At 43.4% G+C, this 20,253-nt stretch overlaps 1 protein-coding gene across 1 annotated transcript in view; it reads right to left on the bottom strand.

Annotated features, from left to right (window-relative positions):
- Nucleotides 1–342: 342 nt before the first annotated feature.
- Nucleotides 343–20,253, bottom strand: part of LOC308619279 (angiopoietin-1 receptor-like) — a gene marked incomplete at its 5' end in the record, with an annotated part of 112,017 nt that continues 92,106 nt past the window's right edge. The window contains 10 exons of the mRNA XM_081237903.1: nucleotides 343–1,349; nucleotides 2,198–2,297; nucleotides 3,841–3,937; nucleotides 4,826–4,866; nucleotides 5,835–5,905; nucleotides 10,551–10,664; nucleotides 11,211–11,401; nucleotides 13,727–13,837; nucleotides 16,198–16,408; nucleotides 17,938–18,092. Coding sequence (XP_081094029.1) covers nucleotides 1,275–1,349; nucleotides 2,198–2,297; nucleotides 3,841–3,937; nucleotides 4,826–4,866; nucleotides 5,835–5,905; nucleotides 10,551–10,664; nucleotides 11,211–11,401; nucleotides 13,727–13,837; nucleotides 16,198–16,408; nucleotides 17,938–18,092 — 1,166 coding nt within the window. The 3' untranslated portion in view covers nucleotides 343–1,274. The remainder of the gene's footprint in view (nucleotides 1,350–2,197; nucleotides 2,298–3,840; nucleotides 3,938–4,825; nucleotides 4,867–5,834; nucleotides 5,906–10,550; nucleotides 10,665–11,210; nucleotides 11,402–13,726; nucleotides 13,838–16,197; nucleotides 16,409–17,937; nucleotides 18,093–20,253) is intronic.

The raw sequence follows: 20,253 nt of genomic DNA on the forward strand, positions 1-20,253 counted from the left end.
GTCATTGTTTCTGATGCATAAAGTTGAGCAGATGGCAGGAATATGGAACATTATGCGGTATGGCGAACTGTTAACATTGCAGCACAATTAAAAGGGATTCTAGTTCTAAGCCCTCAGTTCACATGGGAATACTACCAGAGGTGCAAGAAAACAGATTAGACAGTAGGATACTTCTGGAAGACATTTCTAATCTTGTGAGCTTGAGATACGTCTGGTGGCATATACCCACCAACTGCTCTCTGCATATTACCAACAAGGTAGAGGATGATAATTTAAGGTGTTTTTCTCAAAAGTATAATACAGACATTTGGCAATACCTATGAGACACATTCCTGGACAAAATGTGGGTAGGCAAGACATTTATTCACTTACTATATGATCTCAGTGTAGCATGTGCCTACAGTATAAATGGTAAACTCACAAATGATCAAAACTAAAACTTTTTACAATGTGTAATACAGGTAGGGATGTTAATCTGATATGATGTCACATGTCTCCCAAATATAACTAACTAACTCCAAGCTTCCTATTTTAATTTCTTAATAAACACATCAATGTTATCAAAGAAACTAAAACTAAATCCTATTAATTGATCAAACTTATACTTCTCTCAAAGTTCTTAGGCATCTAAGGAACGAGATTTAAATCTGTTTTTCAGGGTTAGCATTCTGGACTGACTTGTGGGCTCTGGAAACACCTGACAAAGTTGTCAAATTATGAAATGAAATTGGGGTGGCTTCCACAGGTGAGGGGGAAATTTTAGAGATAGAAGAAGCTCTTTTATATTGCTTAGGTACAGACTTAAATCCATGTCCTGTAAGAATTCATACATTTCCCCTACTTTTCTCACCTGTGCTATCAGGGTCAGGTTTACAATATTTTCTTCTACACAGCAAGACATAACATCCAATATATAGGTAAATATCAAAAATATCTGGGACAATAATGAGTTATGCACTACAGTAATTGTACTCTCACACCTTCCTGTAAAGTCCATGTTTTTAGAAAAATATATTATTGCATATGAAACCACAGGCATTCTGATTCCAGCACATTCTTACTCAAAATAGTATATATACAGTCCTAATAGAGGGTACTATAGATTCACACACAGGGGTCTTACGGTGAATGTCCCAGACAGACAGCAATCTATATACACGTCCATATTCTATGTCACCTCTCTTGACAGAGACTTGCTTGCTTGGCATCAAGTTCTCAAGGGTCTCTCATGCTGGTGAAGCGAAAACGGAATATACAGCTGAAGATGGTCTGTCCTAGGCTGCTTCTTCGGCAGAACAGTCGATTCCTGCGTAGGTAAACTTCTCATAAAGCGTGGTATTCACGTAGGTCTAGAAGAACAAGAGTGGTTCAGAGACACAAACTGGCTCAGTCCTGCCTCTGCCAGGGGCAGTTACAGTAATACCCCAGTTTCCTTAGCTTGTTTCAACTCAGATGCGGATACTTGGGGGGTAGTTTTCTATCCTTATTCCCTCTGTTGTGTTTAACAACTTTCTTCCTGAAAAGCATCCCCTGACTTCTGCAAGTAGGATTGCTTCCTCTCACCTGTTTCAGTCTCCGGCTTCTCTTTCTCATGGTCTCTCACTGGTCCCTCCTGACACGCCCCACATCCTCTAAGGCCCCTTCCTCTGTCTGCTTCTCACCTCCTGCTGTGTGACCTCACCCACATCTTTGGTTTAATTACCAACTGGGTTTTGATGACGTTCAACATCTACTTCCCTAACCTAGATTTGTCTTTCGAACCTCAGGTCTGTATAGTCAACTACTTTCTAGAAATTTTGATAGAATGCCTGACCCTCCCCATAGTAACCTGTAGACCACGCTATGTTGTCTACCTGCTGTTTGTCCTTGGGCAAGTCACTTTTCACCCTTCTACGTCTGTTTCTTCCTCTATAAAATTAAAGGGTCAGGCTGTATGACTGATGAGATTTAAGATTGCTTCTAGCTCGAATAAGCCAGTTGTATATGTTGTGCTACTGTGTGTGACTGTATCTTATATAGGAATCTTATGTCCTCCAAAATTGTAACTTCCTCAAAGTTGGGTCCACATCCTTATGTCCCTCTAGCACCTAGGGTCATGCTCAGGAGAACCTGTTGACTTGTATCAACTTTTTATTAACCACAATAGACACATGAGGAATTCCACTTAAAGAACCCCTGCTTTGATCTCCATACTCACCTTTCGTTCTTCTAACATCCTGTTTAAGGACACCAGGATCTGGGCAAATGAGGGCCTTTCATAAGGCTTCTCCCGCCAGCATTGTCTCATGAGATCATACCTTTTGAAAACAGTGAAAGGGTTAAGTCTACAACTGTGCTTCAGGCCTGCGCACAGCCAGGTGTAGGGTATGGCAAAAAAGAGAATGTAGCCACCCAACGCATGGTCATCACGCTTAGCCAGCAAAAGACAAAAGTACGGCACCTAGGAAGATTCTGTTAGGCCTCCCATCTCCCCATCCAAGTCCCCTTTCTTCTCCCACTAGATCTAGTGCCTGCTTTAGTTACCACTCCCATGGGATCTTGGTCTCAGCTATTCTGATTATCTGGAAAGAACTGAGTTACATGTCTAGGGCAGCATGTCCCTTGGAATACCACACCTCTCAAAATGTCAGGGTTTTATTTTTTTAAAATGGCCCCATGCTCAAATAAATTTGCAAAATGCCACCCATGGCATCTTCCTCTTAGGGATCGACCCAGAAAAATCTTGAGAAGTCATTCCATTAAAAACAAGCTACCTTTTTAACCAGGTTTAACCTAGAAGCTTCCCAGACATAACTGATCACAGAACTCTGTGTCATTTATTTACGTCTCACACTTTCCACCTAGCTTAGGAAGTGCTGGTCTAAGTCAGTACTTTCTCAAATGTGGCCAGAACTACTTGTTAAAATGCAGATTCCTGGGACGCACCCTAGATGTATAGAATCATGTCTGGGAATGGGGCTCAAGATTTCACATGCTGACCAGGTGACTCAGGGGACCTGTAGTGCACAGAGGGCTCTCAACCATCAGCCTGGGGTGTTAGAGATTCTATCAATAGAACAGTTTGTACTTTAACAGAAGTTTCATAAGGGCTGAAAATATCACTCCTTATGGAATGAATCTCAAAAGATGACATTTTAGGGACTTTGTCCAATGATGGTTCAGGTACATCCAGGTTTTCCCAGGATGGTCTAGTTTTATATCTCTTGTACCATAACAATAACAGCACCCTATTTCACTCTTAGAAGTGGCTTGGTTTGGATGATAAATTACTTGCTCAGCCTAGAGCCTTGCACTCTTCAAATCATGCCAGTTAGGCAGCAACTACATTGGTTAGTTCTGGGAATGGCAACATCGCTAAAGATAATCATTATTCCCCTGAGAAGAATACTTATTCCTGGAAAATAATCCTCATAGAAGTAAGATTTTATGAAGAAAAATCTGTCTTTCTTAATATAACAGCTCTGAAATCTCTGTCCCCAAAGTTAGTCTCAAGGTTTCATACATTTAATTCATGGATAATTTCATGAATTTATTTCTGATCTTTTCTGCCTTTGTTGCCCTTTCTCCTTTCAACCTTAAGATTCAACCAAGAATCATCACCTTAAATTCCTCCTGGATTTCTATGCCTAGAAAGCTGTTATTCCCTGCCCATTGCATCACAGTCTTAGTTTCAAGAACCCCCTTGTTTCTGACTATATGGGGTGTGCATGTGTGCGTGCGTGTGTGCACATATAGGTAAACATACGTGTATGTATCAGATAGCTCCTTCACTAGAGTCAGTCCAAGAAAGGTACAGGGAGAAAGTCAGGATAAAATGGCCCCGGGTGAGGCCTGACTTACACCTCATCATCACAGTTTAGCGGCTTCTCCAATCTGTAGCCCTGGGGCAGCTTCTCGTAGAGTTCTGCACACGTCATCCCACAGTAAGGGGTGCCACCTGGAAGACAGGAAACGGTGCACCCTAAGCCCCCTCGGATGCAGAAGTCAGCATCTCCTGCCCTGAGGCTATACAGCCAAGGGGCTGGGAGAAAGACGGGGTGTGTCAAGCGATGCTGAGCACCCGTGGTGATCTTCCTCCGGAGCAAGCCTACCGCACATCACAGCTGGACTTCGGCTACAGACCGTGCTTTCGTGCGGCCACTCCTTAGTGCAGAGATCCACCACAGTCTCCTTCCTTCTGGTGCTATTCCTCTTCCCCAAGTCTGTCTACACACAGCACGTCTATTGTACCAATGACATGGATCTTTTTCCTAATTGGAAGTCTGTATTTATGTTATGCAATTCCTATTTTATCTATCAATGTTAATTAGAAAAGCAATACATGTTTACTGTGGAAAATACAAAAAATAATGCAGAAAAAAACTACATTTTAAAAAATCCTTCTGTGTGGTCCTCCCAGTTTTTTTCATGTGTAATATTTATAAAACCGGGATTATGGGAATTTTTTCTGGTTTTTGGCATGCACATTTTCACGTGGTATTAAATGGCCTTAGAAAATGTGACTTTTCATAATATACTGTCTTCAAGTTGTAGAAGTAAACTTATGACAGCTCTGTGACATCTGTGCACAAGCAGAGACAACTCAGAATGAAGTTCTTGACCACCAGGTTATTAGTATTAAATATGACATTAAACACAGGGCTTTCATAAAGAGAACCATGGGAATAAACACACTCAAACATGGAAACCCGTAAGGTTCTTTTCCCAAGTGGCGTCTGTTGGCACTGAGTACACGTTACCCATGAGATTATACGGTAAAGGAGTCCGGGAGGGGCCCACTCGCTTTGCCTAGAGCCTCACCTGGTAGGTAGACATGGATACTCACCTAAGCTAACAATCTCCCATAGTAACACGCCATAGGACCATCTGCAGAGGAACAAAAGAGAAACCAATAACCAGCACGTATGTTGCCCAGTCAACTTTCTGCCCAGAAAGCCAGGGCGACTAAGCCTAGGTCAGAAAAGGAAAAGTTACATGTCTGTTTCCTAGGCTAGGGCCTTGCACACAGCATGCATTTATCTCCTCTTCGGCCAGTGGAAGGATTATAACAGGGAAAGAGTGTTAGCTCTGCCAGAGCTCCCACTCGCTTTAGGTAGCGAATGCAAGGTGGAAAGCTGGAAAGCAGGAGATTCTAAGCCAGACAGACCTATGTCAGATCCCATCTCTGCCACCTGATACTTGTGTGACCTGAGACAAGTGACTAGAACTCCTGAGGCCTCTTAGTGTATTCTTCCAAAAGTGAGGACACCAATTTCTTAAAGTTATGCAGAGATGATGTGAGATAACATATAAAGGCACACACTGAAGACACAGGAACACTCGGGGCCTCAGTTCTTCCTCCTGAAAAGAGGGAACCTGAGCAAGAGGGCTCAGGCCTCAATCCCAACCCTTCCTTCCCCCGCCAGCCTGAGACTTGTCATGCAGGCTGCAAGCAGAGATGGTTCCCACTGTGTCTGTCTGCTTTCCATCCCTGCCACCTCTGATCCCCAGCAGCTACTGTGGGGCCACCTCCTCTGATCTAGGTCCTCGTGCTGAGGTCAGTCTGGGGAGTGGAGCCATGGGAAGGCTGGGATGCCCCTTGCTCCTCTGGAGATGAGGGATTCACCACTTGAGGTCACTCCTCGACATGCAGAAAGAAACCCAAAGCCTGCCACCAGGGAAAACTGTCCCCTCTGTGGCTTCATTTAGTCTGTGATTTCCTGGGATTAGTGATTAGCTTTATTCCCCAGACGGATACAATATTTCTGCTTCTCTTTAAAACCTCTGTCAAATGGATATTTTTCTGGGACAAAAAAAGAAAAAAAAATCCCTCAGCAGTGAGAGGCTTTACTTACACGTCACTGTTGGTTGTATACACGCTGTAATTTAGTGACTCGATCGCCATCCAGCGCACGGGGAGCCGTCCCTGGAGAGAACGAGGTGAGATGCCGCTTAGGCTGGACAGGGCCCCTTCCCAAGGCTCGCCGCTGGCGTGAAGCTGGGACTCACCCAAGTCCCCGGGGAGGTCCCCAGACAGAAGGCGTGGCAGACTCAGGAACTGTTTTGCACATGTCCCACCCACAAGTGTGCTTTTAAATTCAAAGACTTGCAAATTGTGTGAGTCCCACTTACCTCAAGGGGCCCCTACCACAGTTTCACATAAAGAAAAATAACGATGTGTGCAGACGTGTGTGTGTGGATGTGTGTGTCCTTTCGCTAGTCACTCAGTTATTCCCTTTGTGGCTGTCAGAGGCACTCAGAGGTGTGAAAGGAGAGACAGGCCTAGGAAGTAAGCTGTAATGCAGGAAAGGCTAAAGTGATGGGAGGAGACCGCGTGTGCCTGGAGGGGATTGTGCAGGAGTTTCCAGAGGAGGGGACACATGAGTTCGGTTCTGTAAGATGTGTAGGCACCATCAGGTGTATGGGGGAGGAAAGAGCATTTCAGGCCAAAGGGAAGAGTATGCCCGTGATTCACAGAGAAGGTGATGACTTCTAGCCAGTGCCACGTGCATTGGGTTTGGAGACAGGATGAGAGACACTTGCCCACCCTTTGGGTGCCTGGCCCCGACTCCCTCCAGGTTTGCCCCATTTCTTGGCTTATTGAGTCCAGGCTGGGGAAAATGAGATGTGGACTGGAAAATGTGAAGTTTGACTTCTGAGTTTTATTCCTAGTTTCCTCAAATTTGCTATGAATTTGGGTTCCTTTCCTCTCGACCCACCCCAGGAATACATGAACCCTACTGAGAGATGGATCCCTCCCTCCCAGAGATCTGTCCAAGCTCTAACAGTGGCATTTCAGCTTACATTAGCCAGTGGGTGGGGCAAAATCAGGAGTATTTAGGGGATCTTTCTCAGCCCCCCTCAAAACCAGAGCAGGCATTCTCCCAGACTCCCCTTCCATGAGACCAGCCCCGACCTGGATCCCAAGGATTATTCCTGAATGTGAAATTCTCTCCCAGTTCTGTATTTACTGGCACTATTTTGAAGCTCTTTCTGACCATAAATCCCAAATGGTTGTCCTGTACTTTAAGGTTTAAATATAAAAGTATCCTTTCTCAAAAAAGATCCATGGTTGCTAGGGGTGGGGTCGGATCTGGGGTCTGAATAGGCAGAAAACAGGATTTTTAGGGCGGTGAAAATGTGTAAGATACCATAATGAAGGACATAGGTCCTTATAAATTTCTCCAAACCCATAGAATGTACAACACCGGGAGTGAGCTTTGATGTAAACTATAAACTTTGGGTGATTATGGCATGTCAATGCAGGTCCATTGGCTGTAACAAAGGTACCTCTGTGGCAGAGGATGTTGATGATGGGGGAGGGTATGCATGTGTGGGGTAGGGAGTATATGGGAAATCGCTGTGCCTTCCTCTCCATTTTGTTGTGAACCTAAAACTGCTCTAAAAAAAAATAGTCTTCTTTTAAAAAAGGATCCTTTCTCACATCTACATCTTCAGTGTTCTCCTCAACATCCACGCCTCCCTTCTCTCTATGTCCACCCCACCCCATCTGTCACCTGTTTTTCTCTCTTCCCCTTCACAGCTATGGAACGGAAAGAGTTGTCTCCATTTCCTGTTGGGTCTTTGCTCTCATTTACTCCCAACCAGCTGACCTCTGACCTCGTACCTCCTAATGACTGATTTCCATGCACACTTCTTCCTTTCTGTTTTATTTGACTGCTTTTGGATCTGCCCACATGTGTCTGTCCCTACTGCTATCACCTTGGTGCAGGCCACCATCATCTCCTGCCTGATGAAACCACCACCTCTCCACGGATCTCCCAGCCTCTAGTTTCACCCCGATGACCTGTTCTCCACACCACAATCACTCTAAATGGCAAGTACAACCATGTGGTTCCCTTCCTTAAAGTTCTTTAATGTCCCAAGATCCCCAATGCTTAGATGAGTCCCCAAATCCTTAGCTGGCATCCAAAGCTCTTCAGGACCTTATCCCCACTTGCGTTTTAACTCCAACCTTGCATTTTATTTTTTACTTATGGCCTTCCACAAGCATACACTCTTTTCCATAGTTACAATCACAGTGAACCTAACCATTCTGGAACTTTCCACACTCCCTTGGAAAGTCCCAGCCTTGCATTTTAACTCTCCCTTTTTTCTGCATCACACTCCAGCCATACTGAATTACTTAATGGCCAAAGGTTCCATGCTTTCCTTTGCCTCTCGATTTTTATATATACCACATCCTCCAGGTCATCCACTTCATTCTGACATCTCCAATATCTATTTGACATTTACTGTAAAGCTTCAGTGTGCTTCCTCTGAGTTCCCATGGCACTGGCACTTTCCTCATCCTCAGCCTCATCCACTGTGACGATTGTTCATTATGGGTCTCTGAGCTCTTTGAAGGAGAACACTGTGTCTGAATTATATTATCCCCAAACCTAGCACAAGCATGAAACATTATAGTAATAAATAAATCCATGCTGACGGGATCGATATATTAATCAATGATAGTAAAACCCCAAATCACTTAAGTACGTTAGTTTGCTACACTTCCAGTATTAGCATCGCCTGGGGGAATTTAAAAAAAAAAACTGATGCAGGATGCCCTCCCCAGAATAACTGAATCAGAATATCTAAGCCATAGGACTCAGCATCTGTATTTTTTTTAATTTCCCCGGACGACTCTAGGTACAATAGGAATTGAATCTCTCTGACTTAAATAATAGGCCAGAGAAAGTGGCTCCTCTGCCCTCTGGTGGTGTCTTGCTATACTGCACCCTTCTTGCCGGGAGCTTGCTCCTCTCCAGTCCCTTCTCTTTTCTTCCCCTACCCTCACCCTGTCCTTTTCCTCCCCAGACCCCATGCTGCCACTGCACACTTTGCCCTTCCACTGGGAGATAGACTTGAGCCCTACCTGTGCTCCGCCCCTCTAAGCACTCCTCCTAAGCTCCCCAATATACAGAAATCCCTACCCTTGATGAAATGTCGAGCAAACCAACCTTAGCTTTGGGGGCCTAAGGAAAGCAACCAAATAAAATGCGTGGATTACGGGGCTAACCTGTGTTAACCTCTCTTGCCCCTCATCTGGGGCAAACCCCCGCCCCACCCACTCCAGAGTGAAGGAAGGAGAGGGATTCTGTGATGGAGATAAGAGGATTCTAAGGAGGATGCTCCCAGGAGGAGTGGGGAGAGCCAGAGTAGATGGGTGAGTGGTGGTAGGTCCTGCTTCTTTAAGACCAGCCCAGCTCCTTCCCAGAGAAAAGTCAGCTTTGAGTGGGGCAAATCTGAAGAGTTTAGGGGAAAAAAAAATATTGCCTGGAAACCAGCCCTCAGGGAGGCATCTCTGGCTTCCAAAAAGTGCTGATGTTAATAAGTATACAGGACCAGGGGCATGGTGGTCTCTAAGAACCAAAGGAGACTAACTTCAAAACCTCATCCAAAAAGAGAGTGGGAAGTTCCAAAGTGGTTAGGTTCACTGTGATTGTAACTATGGAAAAGAATGTATGCCTGTGGAAGGCCATAAGTAAAGAATAAAATAAATTAATCGTGTCCAGGTTGTGAACTGTGGACCATTTCCTCTTGAAAGCATTCTTGAGTATTATTTCTGTGTTATCTTGTCAGTAACTAAAATAAGTATATTGAAGAGAAAGGAAACCTGAGCTTGAGGATAAACACAGAAGCCTGAGCCTTGCTAGGAGGCAATTTGGTACCCACAAAAGTAAAAGGACCCTCTATATGTTATAAGAACTGGAGTCATCCCAAGAAAGCTGAGCCCAGGTAATGCTGGGAGAGCCAGGCCAGTGGAGTGGACCTACCCAACACGTGCAAAGACTACAGGGTGTGTCACCCCCAACGCCCTACATTGCCCACCCGCTCAGGGAAAGCAGAGGGTGGTGGCATGTTGTCGGCACAGCACTAATGTCCAGGAATGTGGCATGTCCAGGGCTTTATGATTCTAGGGTGGACAAAAGTAGCAGAATGAGTCCAGCTTCTCTCTTCTAACACTGTGGTGAGGTTCTCCCAGGAGCTTGTATTTGAAGATAAAATATGAATGTTTAGGAGACTAGGTATCATTAGGTGAAAGTGGATTTGATTGGGGCTTGAAGAGTGAGCAGAGAACTTTTGGCAAAGAGGGAAATTTTGTATGAGCATTTAGAAGTTATGAGTTTCTCTCTAGAGCATCCTTGTGATTTAGGAACCTCATTAATTGATTTCCTTGATGTTTTAGAAGGTATATTAAGTGTCTTTTCCCCCCTCCTAAGTTTGCTGTGCAAAAGGGGACTGTGGGAGCTCTCCAGAGGTTTCTGAGTGAGACCAGACCTCAGGGTCTGGGCTGGATGTAGACCTGAGTCCCTGCAGCACTAGGCTTGCACGTTCAATTACTTGGCCACATGTGACAGGGCCTTCTTCATTGGTAAATGTCGACCCTCCAGTCATTTTAGGAATCAAAAATGAGAAAGGATGTTTGCTGGGCCAGGGCATTATCCAATGGGGAAAATGGTCAGAGGCCTCAGTCATCACAGAAAGATGGTATTCTAAGAGAAACAACATCAGGAGAGGGAGGGGTGCCCCAGAAAGGATCTCATCAGTGTCTGTTCTGAACTTACCATCGTCTTTTTCACATACACTTCTTGACCTCGGGACAATCCAAAATCGGCTATTTTGGCTACATAGTTTTCACCAACTAAAATGTTCCTGGCAGCCAGGTCCCTGTGAATAAACTGAAATTTAAAAAAAAATCATGTATTTTCAGCATCGCATTTGCTTTTTCACTCCATTTTGTTTCTTGCGTAGGGGCAAGAGCTTTGGGAAACAGAGAGGTCAGTGTGAAAAGGGGTTTTCAAAAGTCACCAGAATCCAGTTCCCTTAAAGTTCCTCTCCTAAATGCTCAGTGAGTGGATTCTGCCAAATGACCCACATGTCTCTGGAGGAGCAACCTGGAAGAAAAACCAGGTCATGAAATCTTCCAGTTGCCGTGAATGGCCTCTGCTACTATGCATTATTTAGAGCCACACCAAGCTTAGATCGGTGAAGGCACCTCACCAAATATACATGATAAGAGTCACTAGATAAACATACCGTCAGTGTTGGGCATTAACTTCTATATAAAGAGATGACATATTAGCAAAGATATGAAAGTTAGAAGATTGTAAGAAGGAATTAAGGAAGAGACAGCGACCAAAAACAAATGTACAAACTTATCTAAACTCTGATTCCAGAGAGACTTTCAGAGGAAAGATGTCCAAAGCAAGATCCTCAGGACAAACCTGTTTTTGGCTCAAGTAGTCCATTCCCCGGGCCACATCTGCTGCAAAGTGGAGGAGCTGCTGGGAGGACAGCGTGGAGGCGGTGCTGTTAGCGATGGCGAACGCAGGGTCCGTCTCCAGCACGCGGCTCTTGCGCAGGAAGTCAAGGAGGTTGCCGTGGGGGGCATACTCGATGGCCAGGTACAGGTAGCCTGGGCAGGAAGGGAGACAGCACCACTTTATCGGTAACCCTAAGCTGCCGTGATATTTCTGAGATGTGCTATGATTCTCAGGAACCGCTTATACACCTCTGTTTTATCGTAAAGTTACACACCTAGTGGTACCGACCTCGGTAATGCTGGGGCCAGGAGGAAGACAAGTGACATCATTCCTGCAATACTTAAAGTGCTTGCTCTCAGGGTTCCCCTCCCCACCTCTACCAAACATAGAGGGCTTCCTGTCACCTACTCGGTGACACTAGTAGAATGAAATCAAAGCATTTGCTTCCAGACGATCTAAGACAGCTAGTCCACATCACCTGTCATTTTTTTATTCAATCAATATTGAATATCAAGAACCTAATATGAGCCAGGCATGTTATTCCAGTATGAATCTAGCTTTTTTTTTTTTTTTTTTTTTTTTTTTTTTTTTTTTTGTGGTACGAGGGCCTCTCACTGTTGCGGCCCCTCCCGCTGTGGAGCACAGGCTCCGGACGCGCAGGCTCAGCGGCCATGGCTCACGGGCCCAGCCGCTCCGCGGCATGTGGGATCTTCCCAGACCGGGGCACGAACCCGTGTCCCCTGCATCGGCAGACGGACTCCCAACCACTGCGCCACCAGGGAAGCCCGAGGTTATATTTTTTTAATCAAAAAACAATGATAAAATATCCATAGCAGAAGAGGACCCACACCAGGTAACTTTCTCTCTCTCCTGCCTTCTGCTCCTCCCTAAAATCTGGAATAAGTCACTATATTGCTGAGTAGGTCACTAGTCAGCAGAGCCTAGTGTCAGGGATTGCATTTTTGCTTACAGAAACCAGAAAACTCAACCTTTTAGGAAAAAAATAAAACAAAATAGTTCCTAGAGGAAACTATGGTGCAGTGTCTTATTTTTATTCCAAATTGCTTTCTCCTTTTCCCTTTTTAATAAAATGTAAGCTGCTTTGATAAAAACATTGATCTTTGGAGCCAATGAAAAGTAAAGTGGTTTTACTGTCTTTTAAAGGTGAATTATTTGGTCTTTTTTTAATGTTGAAGGAATTTAAACTTCAAAGATATTCTAAGGAAGTGAAATTCTCAAAAATTAAAAAAATCTAGCACTGAATCCTGTTGTACTATAAGGAAAGATATACTTCAATTCTGGTATGAATGTGCTTTCTCACTTCTTTACTGAATTATAAATTTTAAGAGCCAACCAATAATGTGACGATAGAGCAAAATATTAAAAGATATACATTCTTCTGTTGTTGTCGGTTTCTTTTTTTTTTTTTTAACTTTCATTTACTGCTGTCCCATGCTGATTACTGTTCTCAGGAAATAGCTCAAAAATAAATGTCATTACTTCATTATCTAACCTAAGAGACATGATCTGGCTTTCAGAATTACACCCTTATTGGATCACAGAATGATACATTGTTTGAAGTACCAGTATTTTTAGTTTAATAAATTGAGGAAAAGGAAGGAGTCTCTTTTCCATTGTTGGTATTTGTGCTGCAAAGTCAACAAGAGGTTGTCAAGTCTGTAAATAATTACTGTGTGGAGCTTTTTTGTTGGAGCAAATTTTTCCACGAGAAATTAAGATTAAGCATAGATTTAGACCTACAAACCCAGGTAGCAAGCAGAGGTAAAGCCATGAAAGATTTCTTGTTACCTACTCATTCACAGCTAATTACATGCATTACAATAGGAAATACTCAATAAATACTTGAATTAATAATGTAAGTTGGACTTAAGAGTATGTGTGACATAGGATAGTTGTAAAACTTCAGTGTTATTGTACAGGACATTGTTTTGGATAAAAACAAAGTATTGATACTATTAGATATAAGCTTATTATTATTATTTTAACCTAAGCATCACCAGTGCTTTCACATTACAGTAGATTAATGGCATTCACAGATTTAACATTCAGAATATCAGTTCCTTGGGTTTGGAGGGAAAATGAAAAGGTAGGCAACTAACAAGAGCCAATCTACTTCACTCTTCCTGGTGCTGAGGGCTGCCTCAATCCACTTAGTAGTAGCTGAGAAAACCTCTGGATTAGCAAAGGTGGAGGCATGTAGGAGCCATGGATATTTTGGGGCAGTACTAGCTGAACCACATCAGAGGCCAAAAGATTCAGCCTTGGGATCTACCTTCAAAAAGGTACTAAATCTCAGCATGATCTATTAATGGGACCAGACATTCAGACTGAAACTGCAACTTAAAAAAAAATAGATAACAATCTTAGATGACTGTCTTTCCTAATTTCAATATGGAATGTGCCTGTTTTAAAAAAAAAAAAAATCTGGCAGGAAAGACAGGAAAAGAACATCTTACCACGATGTTCACACGCTCCCAAGAGATTGATGATGTTTGGGTGGTGTCCAAGTTTACAAAGCACCTCCAGTTCCCCAGCGAAGTCCCTGTGGTCATCTTTGGAAGCATATTCTGGGAAGAAAGTAAAGAGTAGTGATCCCTTTCTGTTACACCTCTTCAGAAACAACTGTCCCCCCTCTGCTTCCCAGAACCTTCAGGTACACTCAGCCACCATTAGGTCTGGAAAACTGTATAGAAATCAGAGATGACTATAATGCAGATGCTTCTTTATTGTTGGGGGCTGTCCTGTACAAAGTAGGATGTTTGGCTGCACCTCTGACCTGACCCACTAGATACCAGTAGCCCAACTGAAAATGTATCCAGAAATCACCAAATGTCCCCCCTGGGGGAAAAATCACCCCTGCTTGAGAACCACTGCTCTGAAGTTTTCCTGTTGAAGCTCTCAAATATCCAGGGAAATGATTTGGTCGAGATGGAGCTGCATCCATTCTTAGACTCTGGCTCTCCCAGCTAACTCTACCGTCCAGAGACAAATATGCTCAGGGATAAAAACAAAGTTGTAGTGAAACATCAGCAGTAGTGTACACACCTTGCTTTATTATAATAACTTTACTTTTTTCATAAACCAGTCCTACTGAAAAAATTCAAATCTCAATGTCATTTTCATAGAAGTTGCTTGGTAGTCAGGAAACAGTTGCATTTATTTCTGTTCCTTTCATTCCATCTGTCCGCTAGCACTTTGATCAGAGGGAGAACCACCAGTCAGGCTGAAGAGAAAGCTCTTTGGCTGATGCACAACTGGCTGATCAGCCTTGAGTCAGTGACAGTATGCTATTATGGCTTTTTGAAGAAATAACATTGGGGGAAAGGGTGAGAAGGGAGCTGGTAGCCATGTGAATGCCTGAACATGCTTGGAAATTATGGGAATGTTTCATATGGGCTAAGGGTACCCATAAGGCTGATAAGTAGGCAATTCCAAGTCGAGGACCCTGTTTATACCACAGGGACCTGAGGGTCAATACCTTGGAAGCATTTAAAAAGCAAAGCTCTTTATAATAAGGTTGTCAGTAGCTGCCCTCTTTGCATGCATGATTTTTCCTGCAAAAATTGTCTGCCCTGGTGCCCTGTTAAGCTATTCTACCTCTTCACATGGGCATGAGATAGACAATCAGCTCAGGTCAGATGCCAATAAAAACTGATGCTACAAAGTTCTACACCCTCTCTCCTCTCACTATTTTTACTGCTTCCTAAAGCTCCCTGTAACTAAAGTAGCAAAATGAAAAAGGGATTTCTGGATGCTAAGCAAGGGGTGTGTGTGTGTGTGTGTGTGTGTGTGTGTGTGTGTGGTTTGAAACATTACTGTCTCTAAGCATAAATAATACTGTGTTTATTTTGTTTTGTTCATTTTCTGACATAGTGTTTTCTAGCAATGTGGAAAACAGCGATGATTTAAAAAGATTTAGGGTTAATTGTCATCTTAGGCTTAATATTGCAGTCAAAAAGAAGGAAAACCCATCAGCAACCTCAGAGAGTCCTTACAATGGAGCTGCCCAATGCAACTAGTAATTACATTGCTGGCTCTAATACGCCACTTTTCAAGCCTGTGTGCTGTAAAAGCAACAGTGCAGCTTCGCAATCAAGTCATTTCTAAACTGCCATTTCACCCGGAAGAGAAGACAGCTAGTATTGCCAGGGAACAAGTCATTCTGCTTTCTCAGAAGATCTGATTAAATGGATAGGCCCCAAGCAGTCTTTTTTTCTTTTTCTTCCCCCAAGCAGTCTTGAACACAACTGGAAAAGATCTAGTTCCTGTGACCATACATCAAGGGTTTTCAAACTTGAGTGTACAGAAGAGCCACTGAGCAAGCTTAAAAACATAGATTTTTCATGCACCATCCCAGAAATTAGAATACAGTAGAACCATGAGAAGGAGAAACCCAAGTAGATGCATTTCTAACAATATTTCTAGGAATGTTGATGCAGATAATCCATGAAGATAGTGGTTTGCCAAGTGTGGTCTCCCAAGCCTCAGAATCAGCATCACATGGGAACTAATTAGAAATCCAAGTTCTCTGGCCCTGCGCCAGACTTACTGTATCAGAAACTGTGGGGTGGAGCTGAAGAATCTGGTTTTTTAACAAGCCTTCCAGGTGATTCGGATGCATGCTCAATTTTGAGGACCACTGGATTAAGAAAAATAATGCTCCCCCAAAGTCAGCAGGGTATGACAGAGAATCTGTATTCTCACATCCCAAGGAATCAAGACAGTGGTATCTAAATAGCTTATGCCTTCATGTTTACACCCTGACCCTCAAAGGAAACATCACCTTCAGTTGCACATAACAGCTCTATCTGACACCACGCCAATTTTTTCTTTAAAGAGCGTAAGACCTTAGAGGAAAGATTCAACAGGAAGTCAAGCTGTCCCCCCACCCTAATAAAATGCTGACTCGAGCAGTCCAAGCACTGACCTTTCATTCTCTTGATGGCAGCGTCCATCCGTAACCCATCCTTCTTGATGCGAGCTTTCAGAACCTGGCCAAAATTACCCTCCCCAATCACATCTTGAAATTTGATGTCATTCCAGTCAAGCACTGGATAAATTGTAGGATCTGGGTTGTTTTTGGCCTTCCTGTTCAGGGCCAGAGTTCCTGAGTTGAACTGCACAGCTGGTTCTTCCCGCTAGAAAAATAATGGTTTTGTGTCAGGATTTTTCGTAATTTTAAGGTACATAATACCTCCTGATTTGTACCCACACTGGGTGAAAAAAGAAATACTCTATCCAATTCTAGAATGAAAACGGAAATAGGGTTCATTGAACAGGCCCACTCAGATGAAGTGGCTGCCTATAGAGCTGCATGGGCACGATCACAGGCCTCAGTGGCAAAGCACGCCACAATCAATTAGTTATGTCTGCAGAGGTGAGGGAGGGGAGGATAACAGCATGTATGCCACGAAATAGCATATTCCTGAGTTAGTCACACTTGAGTTTCTACTCTGCTGTGGAATGAGCAGGCGTTGAGTTCTGATCTGGAGAAGAACTCAGAGATCGATATGAGTCAATCACAGGACACACCTCTGTGAGAGCTTTGTTTCCTAGCGTCATCTTGGTCTATTCTTGGCTCTTACTCAACTTGTCCTAAAGCTCAGAATCTCTCAAGCCCACTCTGGCGCAGACACTGGCCCCAAGATGACTGATGCTTAGAGTAAAACCCAACAGGGTGTCTCCTTTTCTCCTGAGTTTCAGTGGCTGCTGATGGTATCAGAACAAAGCATCAGTAGTACCATGATGCGCTCTAGCACTCTCTACCACCTTGTTGGTCCTTCCTCTACAGGGACAGCCTGAGTTGAGCCAGCTCTGGCAAGGAGTCGGATTACAGAGCTTCCCTTGTTCTGTACTGGAGGGAATCTCAGGGACTCATGTACAGGAAGGTATACTTCATTTGGAATATGTAATTGTACTCAATGTTTCATATACAGAATCAATAAAGTTGGGTACAGATTAATTTTACAGAGCTTGAAACCACAAACTAGAGAAATGTTCAGGCTGTAGTATAGCAAAGGACTCAAATGGGGTGCCTATAGGTAAAGTATGATTTTCTAAACTTTTTACTGGTCAAAATTCCTAGATGAAAGAAAGAGGCCGTGCCAAGCACCATGAACTATGGCTGCAGACCGAAGGGTGCACAGGAATGGAGATACACACGTATAGGTAATCCATACATATAGGAGGGATAATAGAATTGAAAGAGATATTAGAAGTACAAAATGGAAACTGGAAACAGGGAAACGTGGGGAACACTGGTCTAGTGCAAATCTTCATTACCTATCACTCTGAGGTCTGGTTACCCTTCTGCCATTCATTACCAAAAATGTTCAGTTCTTTATATTACAAGATTACCCTTGCTGGTGACTTATTACTAGCATGACTGTATTCTCTTTCTGATGGGGCAGTAGTCCTGCTTTAGGCTTGGTTTCCTGCATACTTATTAAGAGCAGCCTTTTCACTCTTAGAATTGTTCTGATTTGGACAAGAAATTATATAGTCATGCTATTTATCTCCCATTTCATAATGGAAGACAAAGAAAAGACGAAACTTGCCTAAGGGAAATATTTGCTTTACAGGTAAAATTTTTGACCCACATCTTTAAAATGAAGGTTCTGCATATATGTGGAATTGCACTTATTACTATTAGGAAGATGAGACATACCACGTTTTGGAAGGCTTGGGCCATTCTTCTTTGGACGTTTGCCCTCTTCAACTGCAACATGATCAGAAAGGCCAACAGCACCGTCAGGCAGGTCATTCCCGCTGAGCCAAGGATGGCAATCAGCAGCATCTTCCCGCTTCCGAGGTCTGCTGGGGCTGTGCCGGAGAACACAGGAGAAGGAGCAGGTTAGTCTAGGTAGAGAGAGAGGCCAAGACCATCTGCAGGAGAAGTCACAGTGTAATGGGAAAGTAATGGCAGCCTGAGCCCAGCCTGAGCCCTGCTAGGTGACCTTGGGCTACTCATTTATTTTCTGGAACTCAGTGGAGATGAGTCTGACTCACAGGGCTGTTATAAGTTCAAAGAAATGTGCAAAAGACCTTTTTAAATGGCAACATGCTAATCACTAATTGTTGTCCTTTGTTCAACTTTCACTTCCAAGTACAGGCCCAAGCAGATGAATATTATCAAGTAATAGTGAGAATGACTAACTAGATCTATGACTTTGGGTAAGTGACTAAACCTCCCTGCACAATTTAACCACCTGGAAAAGCTTTAAAGCTCTGCAACTCTAAGGAGCATAGCGTCTGTAAGATATTTGGCTTTGGCTTTTTTCTTGTTTTAAAGAGCTAATGGAGATTTTCTTACTAGGCACTCTGATCTGAAGTGCCAGATGCAAGGCCTCTGCATGAAGCACCCTGTGAACAACTGAAACTAGACGAAGCACAAAGGAAAACAAAACAAAACAAAACAAAAAGACAATCTGCAAAACCTCTGAAAAAAAAGCCTCTGCACCTCTAGCTCTTGTGGAGGTTGGCATCTTCAGTGGAGGCTCCTATTGCAGGGGGACCTTCAAGATGGTGGAGGAGTAAGATATAGAGATCACCTTCCTCCCCACAAATACATCAAAAATACATCTACATGTGGAACAACTCCTACAGAACACGTACTGAACGCTGGCAGAAGACCTCACACTTCCCAAAAGGCAAGAAAATCCCCCCCATACCTGACCACGTGGCTGACAGGGTCTTGGTGCTCTGGCCTGGTGTGAGGCCTGAGCCTCTGAGGTGGGAGAGCCGAGTTCAGGATATTGGACCACCAGAGACTGCCTGGCCCCACGTAATATCAATTGGCAAGAGCTCTCCCAGAGATCTCCATCTCAACGCTAAGACCCAGCTCCACCCAACAGCCAACAAGCTCCAGTGCTTGACGCCCCATGCCAAACAACTAGCAAGACAGGAACACAACACAACCCATTAGGAAAGAGGCTGCCTAAAATCATACTAAGTTCACAGACACCAGAAAACACACCACTGAACATGGCCCTGCCCAACAGAAAGACAAGATCCAGCCTCATCCACCAGAACACAGGCACCAGTCCCCTACACCAGGAAGCCTACACAAGCCACTGACCCAACCTCACCCACTGTGGGCAGACACCAAAAAAAACCAGGAACTACGAATGTGCAGCCTGTGAAAAGGAGACCCCAAAAACAGTAAGTTAAGCAAAATGAGAAGACAGAGAAATATGCAGCAGATGTAGGAACAAGGTAAAAACCCACCATACCAAACAAATGAAGAGGAAATAGGCAGTCTACCTGAAAAAGAAGTCAGAGGAATAATAGTAAAGATGATCCAAAATCTTGGAAATAGAATGGAGAAAATACAGGAAACGTTTAACCAGGACCTAGAAGAACTAAAGGGCAAGCAAACAATGCTGAACAACACAATAAATGAAATTAAAAATACTCTAGAAGGAATCAATAGCAGAATAACTGAGGCAGAAGAATGGGTAAGTGTCCTGGAAGATAAAATAGTGGAAATAACTACCACAGAGCAGAATAAAGAAAAAAGAATGAAAAGAATTGAGGACAGTCTCAGAGACCTCTGGGACAACATTAAATGCACCAACATTTGAATTATAGGGGTCCCAGAAGAAGAAGAGAAAAAGAAAGGGTCTGAGAAAATATTTGAAAAGATTACAGTTGAAAACTTCCCTAACATGGGAAAGGAAATAAGTCCAGGAAGTGCAGAGAGTCCCATACAGGATAAAGCCAAGGAGAAACATGCCAAGACACATATTAATCAAACTATCAAAAATTAAATACAAAGAAAAATTATGAAAAGCAGCAAGGGAAAAGCAACAAATAACATACGAGGGAATCCCCATAAGGTTAACAGCTGATCTTTCAGCAGAAACTCTGCAGGCCAGCAGGGAGTGGCAAGACATATTTAAGTGATGAAAGTGAAAAACCTACAACCAAGATTACTCTACCTAGCAAGGATCTCATTCAGATTCAACAGAGAAATTAAAACCTT

This window comes from Mesoplodon bidens (assembly GCF_964165515.1).
Source record: "Mesoplodon bidens genome assembly, chromosome: 6".
In the NCBI taxonomy this organism is placed as follows: Eukaryota; Metazoa; Chordata; class Mammalia; order Artiodactyla; family Ziphiidae; genus Mesoplodon; species Mesoplodon bidens.